Source organism: Nelumbo nucifera, chromosome 5 (genome assembly GCF_055504915.1).
Source record: "Nelumbo nucifera cultivar China Antique chromosome 5, China Antique-T2T, whole genome shotgun sequence".
Lineage (NCBI taxonomy): Eukaryota > Viridiplantae > Streptophyta > Magnoliopsida > Proteales > Nelumbonaceae > Nelumbo > Nelumbo nucifera.
In genome coordinates, this window is record NC_142653.1 from 80,950,751 (window position 1) to 80,971,003 (window position 20,253).

The 20,253-nt window shown below is 39.7% G+C and overlaps 1 protein-coding gene across 1 annotated transcript in view; it reads left to right on the plus strand.

The window, feature by feature from the left end:
• Positions 1–16,581, plus strand: part of LOC104593834 (uncharacterized) — a 32,245-nt gene extending 15,664 nt beyond the window's left edge. Inside the window, exons 3-5 of the mRNA XM_010253856.3 lie at positions 1,619–1,832; positions 8,494–8,641; positions 16,356–16,581. Of these exons, the coding sequence (XP_010252158.1) occupies positions 1,671–1,832; positions 8,494–8,619 (288 nt within the window). The 5' untranslated portion in view covers positions 1,619–1,670 and the 3' untranslated portion in view covers positions 8,620–8,641; positions 16,356–16,581. The remainder of the gene's footprint in view (positions 1–1,618; positions 1,833–8,493; positions 8,642–16,355) is intronic.
• The last annotated feature ends 3,672 nt before the right edge of the window (positions 16,582–20,253 follow it).

The following is a 20,253-nucleotide window of genomic DNA, read 5'->3' on the forward strand; positions in this document are numbered from 1 at the left end:
ACGAAAAAATCGCACCGGCCATCAAACCAACTCTCCACGAAGACGATGAGAACAATTTGAACAATGTTTTTTCCACCAATAAAGACCATGGCTGGTAGAAGGTTACCTATGCCAAACGCCAGCGAAAGAACAAACCCTTTGATTCTGTTGGCGATCCCAGCAAATTCCGCCCCAATGTAGTCATTGTTGGAAACAACCCCAACGTTTTTCAGTCTCTCGAAGAACAATCCAAGGAGCGCTGCCGCCGTGTCGAGGCTCAGAAGGCAGCCGCTGCTGCGGCTCTTTCCCAAACCAAAACATCATTCCAATGATGATGGCGATGACAGCGATAGCGAGGTTGCTGGTGGTGGCGAGAATGTGGCCAATGAAGTGAAAAATTCAAGCAGAAAAAGCCCAAGAAGCCCAAGGCTACTGTTGCCGAGGTGGCTTCCAAGATCAATGCTTCTGATCTGGCAGCACACCTTCTGATAGGGAGACACGAGGTGGTGAGAGAGTACCAAATCTGCCACTGCAAGTTGCAATGGCAGTGGCGGAACAGAGAGTGAAAGAGGTGGGGAGAGAGAAAAAGAGAGGAGAGAGAAAGAATGAAAGGTAGAAACGAGAGGTGGGGAGAGAGTACCAAATCTTGCAGCGGCGGTGGCGGAACAGAGAGTGAAAGAGGAGGGGAGAGAGAAATAACGAGAAGAGAGAATGAGAGATAGGGATGAGAGGTGGTGAGAGAGTACCAAATCTTGCAGTGGTGGTGGCGGAACAGAGAATGAAAGAGGAGGGGAGAGAGAAATAATGAGAAGAGAGAGAATGAGAGATAGGGACGAGCGGTGGTGAGAGAGTATTGCAGCGGCAGTGGCGGAACAGAGATAGTGAAAGAGGAGGGGAGAGAGAAAAAGAGAGAAGGAGAGAGAAATAGCGAGAAGAGAGAGAGAGAGAGAGAGAGGTGGCGGGAGAGAGAAGTACCACTTGCAGTGGTGGTGTCTGAAACAGAGGCTTGCAGCGGCGGTGTCTGAAACAGAGGAAGTGAGGACACTTGCAATGGGAAAGAGAAAGTACCACTTCCAGCGGCGGTGCCTGAAACAGAGGCTTGCAGCGGCAGTGTCTGAAACAGAGGCTTGCAGCGGCAGTGTCTGAAACAGAGGCTTGCAGCAGCGGCGTCTAAAACTCGTTCATCTCTGGCTTGTTTCCATTGTATGAGGACACTGGTTCACTATTCCACCGCCTCGTGCTGCAAAACATACACGACGTAGGAAAGATACTCGTTAGTCACCAAGGTTTTTCCAACCCCAGCTGCCTATAATTTTGCTTGAAAAAATATTCTGTGTAGTTTCTCTTGGGCAGCCATCCAAGCAATGGATTTTTTCAGTCATTATTAGTTAGTTCCAGCTATACGTTAGATCAATTTGTTCCAACTAGATTGGAAAAACTTTTTAATGTGGGATTTAACCAATAGCATGATCAAATTTATTTTTTGTCATGGACCTCTCTTGGGCAAGTTTTACCACCATTATTTCTTGTTTTAGCAGTTTAATCTGAGTTGAGGTTTGATGCTGATTGCTGCCTTGATCAGTTTTTGTTGGGTTGCTCATTGCTGACTTTTTTTGTCCTTTTTTCTTTTGCATGGAAGGATCTGTTGATACGTGATCTCGGTTAGCTTTTGAACAAGAAAGCTAGAAGCAATGAAGCCAGTAATAGGAATGGTGGTCTCAAACAAAATGCAGAAATCCGTGGTTGTGGCTGTGGATCATCTCTTCCATCACAAACTCTACAACCGTTATGTCAAAAGAACCAGTAAATTTATGGCACATGACGAGAACAATGAATGCAACATTGGTGATAGAGTAATACTGTTACTTTCTTTTCTTAGCAACTCTGTTTCCTGAAGTCTGTACTGAAATGAATGTTCAGTAAATGCCTCTTAGCTACACAAAGTGCTATAGTGTTCTTGTAACTATTTCCTATTGTCTATTTTTTCTTCTGCAAACTGAGAATTGGCTTAAAAAGATTTCTTAACAATTGACTTATACTCACGACTTACATTAAGAATGTGTCACTCCCACGAAATATACAATATTCTTGTAATTAACTGTATATTGCAGCTGTGCTTTCTTAAATCTATTCTTCATTTGTTAGTCGTAATTGATAAAATCTTTATGTTATTTCGTTCAAGAATAAGAAACATCAATAGCAAAAACTTGTAGTGGTTTTCCATTATTCTACCAAGTATACACACTTAACAAGAAGTATTGTATGTTAATTTACTATGCAGAGTAGAGTCTTGTAGACGTGGGCTTGGATGGCAAGCTGCAAAGTTGAGTTCAATCTTGAAATCATTGTATGAATATTGATTCCAATGAAAGATTTAATACAAATCCGAGGCATGATGAAATGGATTATGATAATGTATTGAAGGTTGAAGAGCCAGAATTTTGAGAACTTTGCTTATCACAAAGAGTTCCTATGTTGTCTTTCTTTTGTTGTGTAGTTCCTCAATGGAAGGAATTGCTTCATTAAAAGAAAGTTAGCTAGGTGGTCACAAGGCCACAGGGACATGCCTTTACTTGGTAGATGAAAATACAAAACACAAGGAGGCAAAAAGAAGGTTGAAAGGAATGCTTAAGCTCTAACATCCAGGTTGAACATCTTGTTGGGGTAGATTTAGGGATCAATGATCTCCTTGGCTGTTGCTTCCAAATAATGGTGTTGGTGGACTTGATTTGTGTTTTGGGGGCCTTACTCTCAACTTAGCTTCTTGTTGTATGAGTGTAAGAGTATGAAGTTATGCACCACTATTATAATAACATAGGCCAGCAACAGACAGAACAACTACCGCGGTAGTATGATTACAATGCAACAGCGGTCATCTCCCTTATACACAGAGAACTGTGGAGCACCCTATTCAAGTGAGACGGACCACAGTTCTCAGACACTAGGCGAAAACAAAGACAAAGCTGCGGAACAAAGGTAAACTACGAGGGTGTGGCACAAAAATAACGCCCACAAGCGACAAAAACGCTGTATAGGTGTTCTGCATGTGACATGTGGTAGGATAACGGAGGTGAAGGCCATTGCAGGCTGCCCAAACTGATAATTGGTCCCCATACCCTGGGATTTGATGTGTGTCCCCATCAATTCAACCTGGACCTGGATGTATGACCTAAGTGCCTTGATAATATTCCAGAATTTCTCAGTCCATGCACGAATGTGCCCTCCACTTCTATAAATAGTAACCCTTCTGGTGGAGAAGGGACTTATTCATTCATTCATTCCCCATCAGTTTTCTTTCATCTCATTCTGCTGGTCACTCTTCCCTGGACCAAACCCTAATTTTCCATCTTCACCTCAATTTTGGAGCCAAGACCACCATGTCCATAGTGTTACAATGAGAATGGACCATAGTGTGTGTAATGGTTCTCTTACGAGGCTTGAAACCAACAGTGCAACTAGGAGTTAGAGAGATGGAAGTAGAGGGAGACTCAATGTTGGTTATTTCATGGGCTAAGCAAATCAGCTCAGCCCCTTGGAAATATAGATTTTTTTTCATTGAAACTGGTTTTCTTGCAAAGAGTTGTAACTCTAGTTTTTTCTAGGTAAAAAGGACAGCAAATGGGTTGGTAGATATCCTAGCAACAGGGAGCTGATAGATCCACCTTATTTTGGGCAATGTTGTAGTTTGTAGTAGTAAAAAAGGGGGCTGAGAAACCAAAGTAGTGTAGCAAGCTATATTTTGATGATTTCTGGGCTACTTAGTAGCTAAAACCTTTGTATTTTGTCTCAAATATTAATAAATGAATTTTATTTTGTTGATAAAAAAAGAAATTGATGGTTTACCGCCTGTTTTTTCTCCTTTCATCAGGTATGATGCTTGCTTGGGTAATAAAGTTCTTTTTTGGGAGGACATTTGTATTGGGGACTCTCCTCTTATGGATAGGTTCCCAATCATCTATTCCCTCTTTGAACTAGTTTAAAGCCATTTCTTCCTTTCATGTCTTTGGGGACTCTCGGGATCTAGGTTTAAGGAGAGGTTTTAGGGACTTAGAAGTGGGCGTGGTAGATGAACTTGTTTCTCTTTTAAGCTCAGTGTATTTGAATCAGTCTTGTCTAGATAGTAGAATTTGGTCAGAGTCTTCCTCAAGTTATTTCTCTTGTTCTTCCTTTTTCAATGCTCTGTTGAACTCTACTAATGTGTTTTCCTCTTTCCTTGTTAAAGAAGTGTGGTGTGCTCCTGTGCTTCCGAAGGGGAGGGTTTTCTGTTGGGCAGTGGCTCTCCAAAATCTTAACACTTCGGATGTGCTTCAAAGAAAGAGACCAAATTGGTGTTTATCCCCGCTTGTCTGTAGCCTTTGCTTGAATGGTGGTGAGATGGTGAATCATCTATTAATCTCCTGTTCTTTTGTAACTCATATCTGGGAATGGTTCTCCTCTCTTTTTGATTGTAGGTGGATTCTTCCCTCAAGTGTCGTGGACCTTTTTGACTATAGTTTTTTCTGACAGCCAAAGAAGAGGGGAAGGGTGATATGGAGGACATCGAGAGAAGCTATTATTTGGGCAGTTTGGAATTAGAGAAATAACAGGATTTTCCAAGGGCAAGAAAAAAACATTACTTGAACTTATAGAAGGGATCACCATCAAGGCCATACATTGATTGAAAACTTCGGAGCTCTTCAAGGACCTTTCTGTAGATGACTTGCTTAGATGATGGAAAACAGTAGCGGGTTCCTCCAGTTCTTCTCCTACCATTTAAGAGGATTGGTCCCCTCTTTTACAGCATAGTGTGAAATTGAATTTTGATGGCAGCTCTATAGGCAATCCTGGTCCCTCTGAGATTGGGGGTGTTTTTAGAGATGTGGAAGGAAGATTATTTGCCCTTTACTCTGGCCCAATAGGGGTGGGTGACTCACTAAGAGCAAAAGTAATTGCACTCATTCAAGGGCTCAGATTGGCTAAACAGTTGGGATTTCATCACTCATTCAAGGGTTGTAGGTTGGATGCAAACAAATAGTTTGGGCACTTGGTCCCTTGGACAACATGTAAGGGGAATGGTGAACCTAACAAGGGAGCTTGGAGCTGTTATGGACGCATTGGTGGGGAAGAAGTACCGCCGCCGGCAACAGCAGTAACGTGGGACCCTCACCAGATTATCTAGCTAGCCACAGTTCATCTTACCTTATCCTTATCTTATCTGCTTTCTTACTCTTATCTTATCTGTAAGCAGTTTAGTTAGTCTTATCTAGTTGTCTTATCTATCTTATCTGTAAGCAGTTTAGTTATCAAGGAGTCTTCCTACAAGGAGGACTCTTACCTCTTGTAATCTCCTATTTAAGGAGCTGAAATTATTGAATAAAGATATCAAATTTCCAGTCAAGAAAGAGAGTAAAAGGAGAGTTCGGTGATCTCTTGGACAAATCACCCTCTAGGACGCTAAGATAGGTTCAGCTAGGAAGGGGAGGAACAAGGGAAAACAGGAGCTTTTCCCCGTGGACCGACCCGTGACGAGATCCTATTCCCGGGCCCATAACAATTTGGTATCAGAGCCTACCGTCATGGGAGATCTGGAGCAGCTATCATCCAGGGTCCACGAACTGGAGCATAGGCTCGTGGAAACCAGCGTGGAGGTTCGTGAGGTCAAAGACGATGTCCGGGAGCTGCGACGCTTGCTGGAATCGTATTTCTCTAACAAGGAGAGGAATCCAGAAGGGGCTGTAACCACAAACAGCCGTCGACCAGACTTGACGGAGTCGTCCGGCGAATAGCAGGTCGTCCCCCCGGTAGCCGCGGTCGTTCCCAAGTACAGCAGGCTGGAGTTCCCTTCATACAACGGCGCCGGAGATCCTTTGGGATGACTGTACAGATGTGAGTAGTTCTTCCGCAACCAACGGACAGGGGACAGCGACAAGGTAAGCTTGGCCGCATTCCACATGACGGAGGAGGCGCAACTCTGGTTTTATAAATTGGAGCAGGAGGAACCCGGGCTCAGTTGGACCCAATTCAAATCCTACTGCCTCCTCAGGTTTGGGCCCCCATTGACGAGCAACCCGTTGGGTTAGCAGAACCCTTGAGGGTGGATGTGGAGATGCAACACCCCCCCAACCTAGTTACAGCCATGAATTTAGCTCGCGCCTTCGAACGAAAGATGCAGCTCAGCCACAGAACCTTCAATATGGGGTGGCCTCCATCCGCATGGGCATCCCCGGAACCACTCGGAATGGCTCCATCTTCAGCAGCCAGCCAAGAACGGAAACCACAGACGAGCCACAATTCCAGATCAACATCCAGTGAGGGGAGCAGCGTTGTTGCACCCCCTATTAAGCACTTGTCCAGGGCTGAGATGGCGGAACGCAGGGCGAGGGGACAGTGTTTTAATTGTGATGAACTCTACTCAGCAGGGCACAAGTGCAAGAGACTTTTCTGCCTCTTGGTGGAACAAGAGGACGATGAGGATGAACCCCCTTCATTGGAACCCGATCCAGGAGGGCTAAATCATTCCACCTATCCTGGATTCCCCTGACTGAACTCCAAGACACATATCCAGATTTTGAGCTTGAGGACAAGCTCGTAGTCCAGGAGGGGAGTAATGTTATGGATGCATTGGTGGGGAAGAAGTACCGCCACCGGCAGCAGCAGTAACGTGGGACCCTCATCAGATTATCTAGCTAGCCACAGTTCATCTTACCTTATCCTTATCTTATCTGCTTTCTTACTCTTATCTTATCTGTAAGCAGTTTAGTTAGTCTTATCTAGGAGTCTTATCTATCTTATCTGTAAGCAGTTTAGTTAGTCTTATCTAGGAGTCTTATCTATCTTATCTATAAGCAGTTTAGTTATCAAGGAGTCTTCCTACAAGGAGGACTCTTACCTCTTGTAATCTCCTATTTAAGGAGCTGAATTTATTGAATAAAGATATCAAATTTCTAGTCAAGAAAGAGAGTAAAAGGAGAATTCGGTGATCTCTTGGACAAATCACCCTCTAGGACGCCAAGATAGGTTCAGCTAGGAAGGGGAGGAACAAGGGAAAACAGGAGCTTTTCCCCGTGGACCGACCCGTGACGTGATCCTATTCCCGGGCCCATAACAGGAGCATAGTTTAATTGGACTAGGAGGTCAGCAAACGGTTTGACTGACCTTTAGAAAAGCAAGGGGTTAATAGGGAGACTTTATTTTTTCCATGCTTGTAAGTTGATTATGCTATGAGGGGTCACCTTATTATGGAAAGTGACTGTTCTAATTCTCTTTTTTCAAGTTAAATGAAAGTTACTGTTTCTTGTAACCCAAGAAAGTCTTTTATTTCTCTAGATTTTATTTGTTGTTTTGATTTGAGGAGTTGTGCTACCCCTCGTCTTGTGTAGCTTTTCCTGGAATTATCAAAAAAAAAAAAAGTTGCCCTTTCCTAAAAAAAACAAGAGAGAGAGAGAAGGCTGAATAGGTTGAGGCAGGGAGTCCAAATCTTTGTTTTCAAATAAAGATTGAAAGATTGCAACTTTGTGGTATATGATAAGATGGTGAACATCTCACTTTTTTAACAGTTAAAAAAGAGAGTTGTTAAAAAAGAGAGTTGCTATAAAAGCCTTAAAAAAGGCATTCTGGTGAGCCCCTGATAATACGAGACACCTGATATGGAGCATCATATCAAAATTTTGAACTTTGATTTTATTTCATTAATACACAAATGGGGCACTGCTAGGTATAATGGTAAAATCTTGGGCTGCCAAGCATGAGAATGTGGGTTGTAGTCTGAGAGCAACCACTTTTTGCCCAAAAAAAAGGAAAAAGAAAGAGAAAGATGAAGAAAAAAAAAAGAAAAATACAATTTATCAAAAAAAAAGAAAAAAAGAAAAATACAAAGATTAGGTCTGTATCCAGTCCACCCCTCCCAAGACTACAGATAACTGGGTCCAACATTGGGTAATGACCTTTTTTGATGTTCATCCAAAATTCCAGTTACAATGACTATTTATGGATCAAAGGCTTGCAATTCCCTCTATAGACTCCAAATTCAACTAGGAAACTGACTTAAAATTCCAATTATAGATGCTTTACCTACTATCTCTGGCTCATATTCCATTCAGGTTGCTAAAATTGTATGTATAAAAGGATCTACTTTTTTGCTTATTATTTATCTTCATGGTTGGTAACTGGTACCTGCTTAAGTCCAGCTTCCCACCAACTAACTGATCAAGACCAACAAACAAGCCCCAAATAAAAGGATGAACCAATGAATAGAAAATATAAAGGAACTCATTATGTGGACTTAGGATGCATATTAGAGAGAAGATTTATAATTTTTAGTTTGTTATTGACTTCACCTTCTTGTGTGTGCATTTGTATGTTTTTCATGATTGGGATCAAAATCTAGAAAAATGAGTAGATAGTAAATTTCTCTTTTCTTGTGCTTATTTTGGTTTTTGTAAGTACAAAACATTTATTAATTTGTTCCTATGAATGGTTAATTTCTTGTTTTCTGTGAAAAATGATAGTGCTTTGTGTTTGCTCTTGGACATGCAGGTTAGACTGGATCCTTCCAGGCCATTGAGCAAACGAAAGCATTGGGTCGTTGCTGAGATTCTTAAAAAAGCACGCATCTATGTTCCACCCTCGGCTAAATCTTCTGAGTCAAGCACCAATGCATGAGTAACAGCTTCATCTTCTTAAGGTTTGACAAGAATTCGTTGTGGTGGTTCAATGCTGATTTCTAGTGTTGCTTTACTTAATAAAATAAAATTACTTATTCAAGATTTTATTTAGTTTAAATTACTTGTTCAAGATTTTATGAAGTTTTTTATATATTTTTAAGAAGGTAAAATATTTTATTAATGATAAAAAACAAAAACTATACAAGTAAACCCCCTGTACAATATGCATTCTGTACAAAACACCGGGGCTGCAGGGCAGAACCACTAAGAGTTCAAAAAACAACTGAAATTCAGTAGATCAGTTCTACGAACATCCTTGAATAAAATATGATTTGTTGATTTGTCAGCCATGAATGCAATATGCAAATAACTCCACACAGGATTTCTCTTAGCGACAGTTTTTTGGGTACAAAAAGCTGAAGAAATGGGATTTAAAAAGCTGGTTCTTGAAGGGGATTCAAAGATAGTAATATGTGGTTGAAGAAAGGAGAGTGGGTGGTTTGGCAATATAGAAATAAATTCAGGTGATTCCAAAGGCTGTCAAGAAATATGAATACTATTTTAAGTTGGGTAAGGACGGCTAATGGATTAGCAGATGGTTTAGCTAAGCAAGGAGTTCATAAACAGAAAATGTATTGGGCTCAATTGTAATAGAGTGGGGATTTTTACATTGTAAAGGGTTGTCAAGTGCACAACATCTTATTGTATTTTTTCTACTTTATTTTATTAATAAAAACATTTCTGTGTTGCTGATCAGAAAAAAAGCTCCACACAGGAATATATCACAGCTTCTACAGGGTTGTTCTGTTCAAAATACAAGTATTCCTCTCCAATCATGCTGACCAAATAAATTTCTGTTATCCATACAAAAAAAAAATCAACCTTACCAAATAACAGCTTGAGGAATACAGCTCCACAGTACTTTTCCTTTCTTATTTAATCCCTTTAGATTCCAGCAGTCCAGTAACTCCACAACATACCATTGGGCTTTGAAGGCTTTGAGAAAATGATACCAGATGAGGGAGTTTTAATATTTATTCTAATTTCTACCTTTAGCTTTCAGTTGAGGGAGTGTAATGTTTGTTTTACTTAATAAAATATTTAATGAGTTATTTTTGTTTAGAACCAAACAAGTGTATTTGATGCAAGTCCATTGCTTCTTTTTCTTTCTTTTCAGTGATAAGCTTCTAAGATTGAAGTTTTGGTGGCAGTGATGGTGCATATCTCCAAATAGATACTAACCAAAGGACCACCTCTTAATTGGATCTAAAACAGTAACACTTGGATATCATGTAAGACTTTTTAAATAACTACAATTAATAAATGATAACTGAAAAGAAAATGCAACAAGAAAGTGGAACCATGGATTGTGTATTAGTCCTGTTGTTAGATGTAGTAAATCATTTTTAACCCACAGAAGCTGCTGGATGCGTTGGTCTTATTTTTTCTAAAGATCAAAAGAAGTATTCTTTAATAGAAATATCACTTTGATTATATATATATAGATAGATAGGAGGAAGCTTTATGGAAAAGGGTGGTGATAGCCAAATATAGTGAAGCTCCTTTTAGTGGTCTTTTAATCCAGTCAATTCCATGCATGGTGTCAATTTTCGAAGCTGATGATCCAAAATCCATTTTCATGAGGTTGATTATGTGACTTTAGGAAGTGTAGCTTTCTTTATCTAAGACTATGCCAAGTTTCTACCCAAGTCCGCAGGATTATTAATGAATTCTACCAAGACAATGATCTGGATTCTGATCTATTATAGATCTACCGACTACATTTTTTTATCAATAACAGTGTATTTTATTAATAATTTAGAAAAGCTGAATTACAAGGTAAGGAGCTAAAAAATCTAACTCCCAAATACCCTATAAACCCCAATTCATGAACAATTACAAAACAGCCCAAAACATAGAGTTTCTGTTCACCCCTTGCCTAGCTAGACCATGTACAATGGATTTCAATATCCTTGGTGAGCCACTTGAATTTCTTCTTTTCATTGCTGTATTTCCAGAGCATAGAACTGTCCTCTTTTAGCCAATTTACTACAATTTCAGAATCACTTTCTATGATCAACTTTTTAAAATTAATTTCCTTGGCCCTTTGTATCCCTTCAAGAGCTGCTAGGATCTCAGCCCTCAAGGAATCTCCCACCCCAATTGAGCCAGAATACATAGCTAACAGGTTCCCATTTTCATCTCTTATCACTCCCCCCACTTCGGAAGGCCCTGAATTACCCATGCTGCTGCCATCAAAATTCAGTTTGGTAAACCCATGAGGTGGAGGTGTCCAGCAGGAATTTGTGGACTTCTTGATTGAGCCTAACTCCGCAATCTCCTTCCACTTTCTGGCCATCTTATCAACTAAGAACACTGCAAACAATTCCAAGGTTTTTAACCAGTGAATCACCCTAATGTGGATAGTCTCCAGGATTACTTCCAAGCTTCTCTCCTTATTAGAAAATACCTTGAATTTCTCTCCTCCCAAATAGTCGAACACACTATAGCCCTACCACATCTCCACATGATCTTGGCCCTTTTGGTTGACCAGTTAGGCATGGAAGTAAATAAGCTTTGCACATCCAAAGGGGGAGTCCATCTGCATCCAAACAAAGAAGTAAACCATTCCCAAATGACTTTGACAAACTGGCAAGAAATTAATAAGTGATATCCGGACTCACCATCAGATTTACAAAGGACACACCGGTGAGGAGACAAACAACTATTAGGTCTTTTTCTTTGAAGTAGATCCCCTGTATTAACTCTTTCCAGAAAGGCTTCCCAACAGAAGCACCCAACCTTTGGAGGTATTGGTTGACACCACACTTCTTTAACAGGAAAGGACAGTCCAATAGGAGAAGGGGGTAAAAGGGCCTTGAAGAAAGAGGCACAGGTGTAGGAACCCGAGGAAGTGAGTGTCCATATTCTACTATCTGACTTCGATGGCTCAATGAAGACCCCTTCAAGAATGGATAATAAGGCTGAAATGTAGGCTAACTCTATGTCCCTGACATCTCTTCTCAAGTTCAAATTCCAACCGAACCCAGAAGGTGAATTAGAAGGAACAAGGAAGGAGGAAATTGGTTCATTTTTAAGGGTAGAAATAGCAAAGAGGCCTGGAAATTGATCTTTAAAAGAGGAGTCCCCAACCCACACATGTTCCCAAAATTTAATGAGGTTACCTGAGTGTAAGTCATACCTAACCCATGGATAGAACAAGGGCAAGATGGCTTGAGTAGCTTTCCAAGGAGAAGCTCTTGTAGTCCTTGCTAGGATCCTAGAGTCCCATCCATTGTCTGCCAACCCATGTATACTTCCCGCTATCTTAACCGACAGTCTTTCTTTCTCCAATGAGAATCTCCATAGCCATTTCTCTAACAATGCTAAGTTCCTAACCCTTATATTACCAATTCCCAAACCCCCATCCTTCTTACATCCACATACCACATTCCATCTGACCCTATGATCCTTCTTCTCCTCTCTCGACTCCCAAAGAAAGTCTCTCAGTAGGTTTTCCAGCCTACTAACCACCTTAGCCAGAATCTTAAAGAATGATAGGAAATAGATAGGAAGGTTGGCAAGAATAGACCTTATCGAAGTGGTCCTCCCACTGAGAAATAAATAATACTTCTTCCAATTGGCAAGTTTTCAAACCTCTCCACAACAGGGGCCCAAAATTCACCTTTCTGAGGATTGTCTCCCAGTGGTAAACCAAGGTAGTTTAAGGGCCAATTGGATACTACTCACCCCAGAATGTCTGTACACTCACAAACCTCCCCCTCGCCCATATTGACTCCAATTATACAACTCTTCTCAAAGTTTACTCTTAGGTTTGACATTTGCTCAAAAAGTTGTATAGTGAGCTTTAGGTTTCTAATCCTATTGATATCCCCTTCTTACAAAACAGAATTGTGTCATCTGCAAATTGTAGGTGTGTAAGTGGTATATTGTCTCTTCCAACTCTCCATTCTCTTATTAAATCCCTAGAGTCTGCTTTGGGAATCAATCTCCCCAACACTTCTGTAACCAAAGTAAACAAAAAAGGGGAGAGAGGGTCCCCTTGCCTAATCCCTCTCAAAGTTGGGAAATAGCCCACCACTGTCCCATTTACCAAAATAGAGTAATGACAATCCCTAATGCAACCCATCACCCAATTGCACCAAGTTTCTCCAAACCCAAAGTTCATCATCACCTCTAATAGTAAAGACCAATCAACCAAGTCAAAAGCCTTTTCCAAATCTAATTTACAGGCCACCCCACTTCTCCTGGATCTCTTGAAATCCTCTAAACTCATTCGCTACAAGAATCTGCTTTGTTATCTGCCTTCCCTTGACAAAGGCTCCTTGGTTATTTGCTATGATTCCTGGGAGCACCTTCCTAATTCTAAAGGACAACACCCTGGTAATGATCTTATAGAGGCTATTGACTAGACTGATCGGCTTGTAATCCTTTGGATGCCTTGCATCACTTTTCTTGGGTATCAAAGCAACGAAAGTAGAGCTTAGCCCAGGGTTAATTACTCCTCTGGTATGGAATTCATCAAACACCGGCATTAGATCATCTTTTAGTATCACCCAAAAATCCTGATAAAAAGCCATCATAAAACCATCTAGGCCCAGTGCCTTTGATCTATCCATTGAAAAAACTGCCTCTTTAACTTCTTCCAACTCAAACTTCTTTTCCAACCACTCCCTATCTTCTTTCCTCAAAGTTGGCCAATCCAAACCTTCCAGCCACACCTTGTTGTTTAGGGGCCTTCTGAATATATGCCTGAAATGATCTGCAAATGCTCTTGCAATTTCTCTTTGACCTGTAATTGTTGCCCCTCCAATCTCCAAACTGGAGATAAAATTTCTTCTCCTTCTACCATTTGCCAAAGCATGAAAGAACTTGTATTCCTGTCCCCCTCTTTCAACCATTTGCATATCGAATTCTGCCTCCAACTTATTTCCTCTTGAGAGATATGGTCCTCTAGTTGTTTGTGCAAATTCCATCTTTGTTCCCTTTCCTCACCTATTAGGCTGCCACTCCCTTCTTTGCTATCCAGATCTTCAATTTGTGTGATCACCCTATGCTTCCTTTCCTCCAGTCTCCCAAACTCTAATAGATTCCATTCTTTGATCTTTGCCTTTCGATATTGAAGTTTTTTGTGAAACCTCATCCCATTCCACTCCACTGCTGGATTGCTCTCTGCCCACCAATCTTCTACTTTCTTAATGAAACCCGGATGCTCTAACCACATGTTTTCAAATCTTAATGAAACCCGGATGCTCTGCCCACCATTTCTCATCTCCTTACAAAGTACGATAGGCCAATGATCAGAGATTACCCTTGGGAGTTCTCTAGAATTCAAATTTCCCCAATGTTCTTCCCAATCATTTGAAAACAGGAATTGGACAGAAGATCCTGAAGGAAATTTATTGCTAAGCTGATTCTTCAGACTTCAAGGTTGAAGATTTCTTCAGGTCTTGGGGTACAAAAGCTGATTCTTCCTCCAAAAGTGGTAGGTGGAAGGAAGCAATTGAGTTTTGATGGTAGATGTGTGGGCAATCCAGGCCCCTTGGGTATTGAAGGGGTAATTAGGGATGAGGGAGGACACATATCGGCTTTGTATTCAGGCTCAATCAAGCAAGGTGATGCAGTTAGATCACAATTATTGGTAGCAGTTTATGGGGTAGAGAAATTAGACAGCATGAGAGGGGACCTGAATGCTTCCTTTAATTGGATTCCTAGGACAGCTAATGGGATGGCCGACACTAGCAAAGCAAGGGGTTTTGAGGCGGCAGTTATTCTGGGCTCTATTGTAAATTAGTTTTTGGACATTTGTATTTCCGGGTGGATGGATCCCCAAGCTGTTGTAACTTTTACCTCCCATTAATAAATTAATCATTTTTGCTGATCAAAAAAAAAAATGAAAGACTGGTCATTGAAGGCAACTCGGAAGCAGTTGTGGGTTGGCTGAAAAAGGGGGAGGGGGTAACTTCACAATTAAGAAATGGATTCCGATATTTCCAATTGTTGCCAAAAGATATGGTGATCCAAATAAATTGGGTTAGGACGAACAATCTAGCTTATGGTTTAGCTAAGCAAGAGGTTCAGAGACAATCTATGTTTTGGCCTTTTGGGCTCAATTGTAATGCCTGGGTTGGATTAGTTTCCTTTGGTTTCTTGTTTCTTTACAGAACTTCTTGTTATACTTCCTTTTTCTAATATTAATGAATTAATTTCTGAGTTTCTGATAAAAAGGAGGCACAAATAAGTGCAAACAGAGAGATGGATTGAAGGAAACAAGACAATATACATAAGAGGTCTTGGGTTCAAGTATTATCATCATCATTTTGAAGTTTTTATTCATGTTATGGCCCAGGCGGTTTCATAAAACCAGAAACAGTTAACCGGTTTTCGGTTAAACCAGACGGTCAGCCGATTTTCAGGGTATGACCGAACTGGCCAGGGGCTACGTCGGGTTCAATTGGTCCGACTGGCCAATCGGGTCCAGTTTTCTAAACAATGATTCTTATCATTAATGGGATGTAAGTACTCTATTTGCAATAGGATCTGTTTGTTCCATGGGAAAACATTGCAAGAAATATTTTTTGGAGTTTTAAAATTCTCCCGACATTTTGTTTAACAGGGAATTTAAGTTCCTAGGATATTTATATAAAACAATTCCTGAAAAATATTTTTGTTAGAGTTGAGAAAAACCTAGAAAACTTGAATTTTTAGTGGATGGTTGTTTCCCATATAAATGAGTAGCACTTCTCTATTTGAAAGTTGAGTCTTTTGACCAATGAGTGATCTCTACTCTCTCCCTCCACTCTACCAAGTTGGATGTTTGGGTGGGTCCCATGATCCTTTTGCTTTATTAGATCTACTTTGAAAGTTTTGCCTCGGAGGAACCTTTATTTTATTGTGTTGTTCCAAATAATGAGAAAAACAAATTAAAAGTAGTCTGGTGTACGAGGCTCCTGCCAATGTGGGGTCTGGGGAGGGAAAGATGTACGGAGCCTTAGCCCTGCAGATACACAGAGGCTATTTGGTCACCCAGGTCGCAGTGGAGCAAACCAACCGTTGTGTGAAGGAGCAACGCTCAATGTTTTAAAGCTGTTGTTGACTCGGATGATTGAACCACTCAACCCAGGAACCGGTCCCTATTCCGGTTCCATAGCCTATGAGCTATAACCCATTATTTCTTAAAAAAAATGTTGAAAAATTAAAACCATTCGACCCAGAAAATGGTTCATGGATTGATGCTAAAAATGAAAATTAATCAGAGGACAAAACAAAACTGGTCACCACTTGTATCATCCTGCCTTCGATTATTCAATCTTCTTAATCGTTCTCAGTTTGTCGTTCCTTTGGCTCCTACAAAATAGTCTTGGATTTCTCAAGCAAGGTTATTTTGTAGGGATTTTGTTCTCAATTTGTTATTTATCAGAAAATATAGTGCTTTACCTTTGATCAACAGTGAGGGCATTTTCTTTGTATTTACTTATTTATTTTCTGCATTTCTTTCCTGGATTCTTTTCTTATTTGCAATTTTGCAATTTAACTATTTTTTTTATAATTTTAAATATTATTATTATCTATATTTCATTATTTATGATGTCATAGGTCAAATCGCTGACCCAGAAACTGGAGGCCAAAGTGGTTCGGTTTCTGGTTCGGTTTTTAAAACCTTGATTTCATGACATTCCACGCAACTTATAGTTCTCTTTTTTCTGTCCCCAGGCAAGCCAGTTCCCATTAGGATATGATGAAAATTTGAAGCTACGCTAGCAGGTTGAGACATTTTTCATTTTGAGAAGAGACAATGATCAAAGAGAAAATTCCTGGCGTGTAGTCTTGAATTTTAACTATACTTTTTTTTTCTGAATTTTGTCCTGTATGTATTAACCTGATGGACGAACCTAATTGTCGAAATTTCAGAATCGGTTGGGCATGAGTTGGGATGATCTCTACTGGTGTATTATGGTCTTACTAGTTTATTAATTTTAGTCTTACTAGTCAACAAATTTGATCCCCATTAATCCTTGAACAAGTATTATGATAAAACTGTCTACTGGTTTTGGAATCAGAATTAACCTTAATTTTTAGAAGGTAAAGTTTGAAAAAAAAAAGAAAAGGAAAGGAATTACGTTTGAAGGTTGTAAAACTGCTTTCAGATTAGGAAGTTCAATACAATTACAGTCGCCTTAGACCCTTACTACAGAATTGAAAGCAATTATTTCTATTTCAATTGCCCTATATGGTTTGACTTGTGGGGAGTTGCTACTCCCTGGCTTTTGTTGCATTTTCTAGTTTTATCAAGAAAAAAAAAAGAAGGAAATTATTTCTATTTTAGTAGGGTTTCTAATATGCAGTTTCGATGGTCATTAACGTTTACATGACAATGGTTATAATCTAAACATGTACACTTGGAGGGTTAATACTGGAGCATTTTTTGGTTGTTACGTGTAGATTTCAAGGTTGTGTCCCCTCAATCTTTACTCCACGGGTATGGTCAATATCATCATTGTCACCCTTATAATCATCATCATTATCATCATTTTAGCATTATCAATTATGCATCATAGACTCTGTTATGTGCTTGACTAAATACAGCAAAAGCCGTGACGGGATCTGCTCCCCACTAATGGGCGCCTCACAAGCATATCCACCGTGCATTGGGAACATTTCCCATAAATAATAACTAATAAGTATGGGGGAAATGTTTTCAATGCATGATCGGATGTCCGTGTGAGGCGCCTGTGAGGTGCACAGTGTGAGGAGCAGATCCGGTCTTCCAAAAGCCTTGAGACTGATGGAATGCGTTAAATCAAACACTTTAACCATTTAGGATCATAACATACCCTCACACTTTTGTAACCGACATCTTGGCAATTTTACTCAAAGTTCAAAATATCATTACGTAACGACCAATACGTATCGTATCGGGGCCTTTCCAATATGATGCCCCTACAGGGGGTATATCGGGTTAGGCCATGGTTCAGAGGGTAGCTTGGATTTAAATCGACCCTTTTGAACTGGTTTTGAAAAAAAATATAAATAAAACACAAAAAAAAGCATTGATATTGGCCGATATAGTTCTTTCCATGACAACTTTCACTCTACTCTATGTAGACCTTCTCCTAGGTAGCCCTTTTTTGTGATTCGAATTTGAAACATGATAGTAGGCTTTGATACCAAATGTTGTGTGTTTGATTAATACACCAAAAGCCTCAAGATTGATAGAATGCGTTAAGCCAAGCACTCTAAACATTTAGAACCATAACATCATCTACTTGTCCATGAATAGTCCTTTTTCTTCCCTATCATCCAATTTCAAACTCTTGAAATCTCTTGGAGACTTTCATTCAAGTTTCAAAGTATCGACACTTATCAGCCTGTACCGGTCGATATATATCGTTCTGGGACCCCTCCGATACGCCCTTACAATGGGTGTATCAAGGGTCTGACCAGTTTAGGGGGTGGAGAAGCCCTAAACCGCCCCCTTGAACCAGTTGCGGAAAAAAATAAAAAAAAAAGGCACAAAATGCAATATCGCTTCGCCTGATTCACCTCTACCAACATATCGGGCATATCAATATTTTGAACCTTGCTTTCATTGTCACCTTGGTGAGTCTTTTTTTTCTTTTAAAAAATGAACCAGGGGAGGTTGGACACAACTACCTCCAAGTGAATTTATACAATAGAGCAATCACTATAATTCATGTCTAAAAATTCTTGTGAATAATAATTATGATATAGAGGATGATGGCCTTTGGTGTCGATCTTTAGGACGTGAACTGTTTCCAATTTCTCAGCTGTTTAAGTCCCCTATTCTTTTTTTGACTTGCAGGCTTTCTTCTTCCCCCATTATCCAATCTTGGTTTAGATCTTTCTTTTCCACAATGGTGGATAAGTGGATTCCCTTTCTTGCCTTTCCCCACACTGAGTTTCTATCTCCATGGAATTGGCTTCAATTTCTTGGTTCTGAGCTTGCATCACCACAATGGTTGCTTCTACTTCACTACTTACAGGTTTTTTTTACCAACATGGCAGATATTACCCCAAGTTAATATTAGGGGTGCGGTTCAGTTAACCGAACTGTGGGCTAATTTTTTAAAACGAATTGAGGTCATCAGTTTTTGGAAAAGTAGTAACCAAAACTGAATCGAAGCCAATCGGCTAATTGGTTGACCGGTTCGGTTAACCATCGGCTCGGTTCATTGATTTTTCAGTTTTTATTATTTATAATATTTACTATAGAAAAATATAATAAAATGCTAGAAATATATATAATATTATATTTTAAATAATAAATAATATATTATATATTATAAATATATATAATACATATTTATTAATTTATAATGTATAGAAAATATAAAATATTATAATATAAACATACATAAAATATATATAAATATATGTATACCAATCGGCTTGATTAACTACCGGTTTTCTATTTTGATTAACTGAAATCAAACCGATACCTTCGATTTTTTTTAAAATATTGATATGAAACCGAACCAACCAATTTTGATTAACCGAATTTTCATTTCTGTTTTGGTTGATTTTTCCGGTCGGTTCAGTTTTTTGGGTTTTTTTTTTTTTTTTTTGCTCACCCCTAGTTAATGTCTTGTGAGATCTTGCTAACCCTCTTCCATTCCTTTGCATTTCAACCTTTCCACCTTCAAGTGTTAATTATCGTCTCAGCTCCCCTACGTTAGCTATGTCATCTCAGATTGTATCCATATCATTGGACTATCCGGCCACCACACCATCCACCTGAATTGAGTTTGATCCATCCCCGTCATCATTGGTACGAGTGTCACCTGGTCCAGTTTCTCATATAACCTAAACCTTGATCTAACTTTCTTTGATCATCAACCAATTGTCCCAACTCCCATCAATTGTACATTGCAATATCATCTCCATTGTCAACTTGTTCCACTTCATCATGGTCTAAAATTGTTTCCACAACGGTTTTACCGCCAAACCACTTCAAAATGCAGCTTCAACCTTCATTTCCCCTTCTACAACCAGAACCAGAGGAACTGATTGAGAATTGCTGATAGCAGAAACTGGACCAAAAATCTTCCCCCTCTGTTTGTTGTCTCCTTTCGCTGAGATATCCACTTGGGTTTATCTCTATGTCATGTTTGTTTTCGGCCGACTGTTGGTTGGCTTTCGTATGTTTGCAGGTTCCTAAATTGTGGTCAAGGTTGTAATAGTAAGTGCAATATTCCAGCATCTGCTCACATACAATAACCCTCTCTACCATTAGAGATCCACCCCTGGCTGGTTGTTCGTGGAGGTTTTGTTTGACACAAACACAGGCGACATTAGTTATTAGATAGCGTATAGCCGCTAGATCGAACGTAAGAAAAGGAGTGATTGCTTGTGCTGTTGATCTCAACAAACCTTAGGTTTAAAAATTGACCAGCAAGAACGGAAAGTTGATGTATATAGACTATAGAGGGTTTAAACAACTGAAATAAAAAGTGATCAATATTGAAAGCTTCACGAAGATTAGTCTCACGAAAATCTGATCATAGTTTTTTTTTTTTTGTTTTTTTTGGGTTTTATTCAAGCAAGGTCACCCAAATATTTTGTAAGGTCAAGGCATTATTCGTTTTCCAAA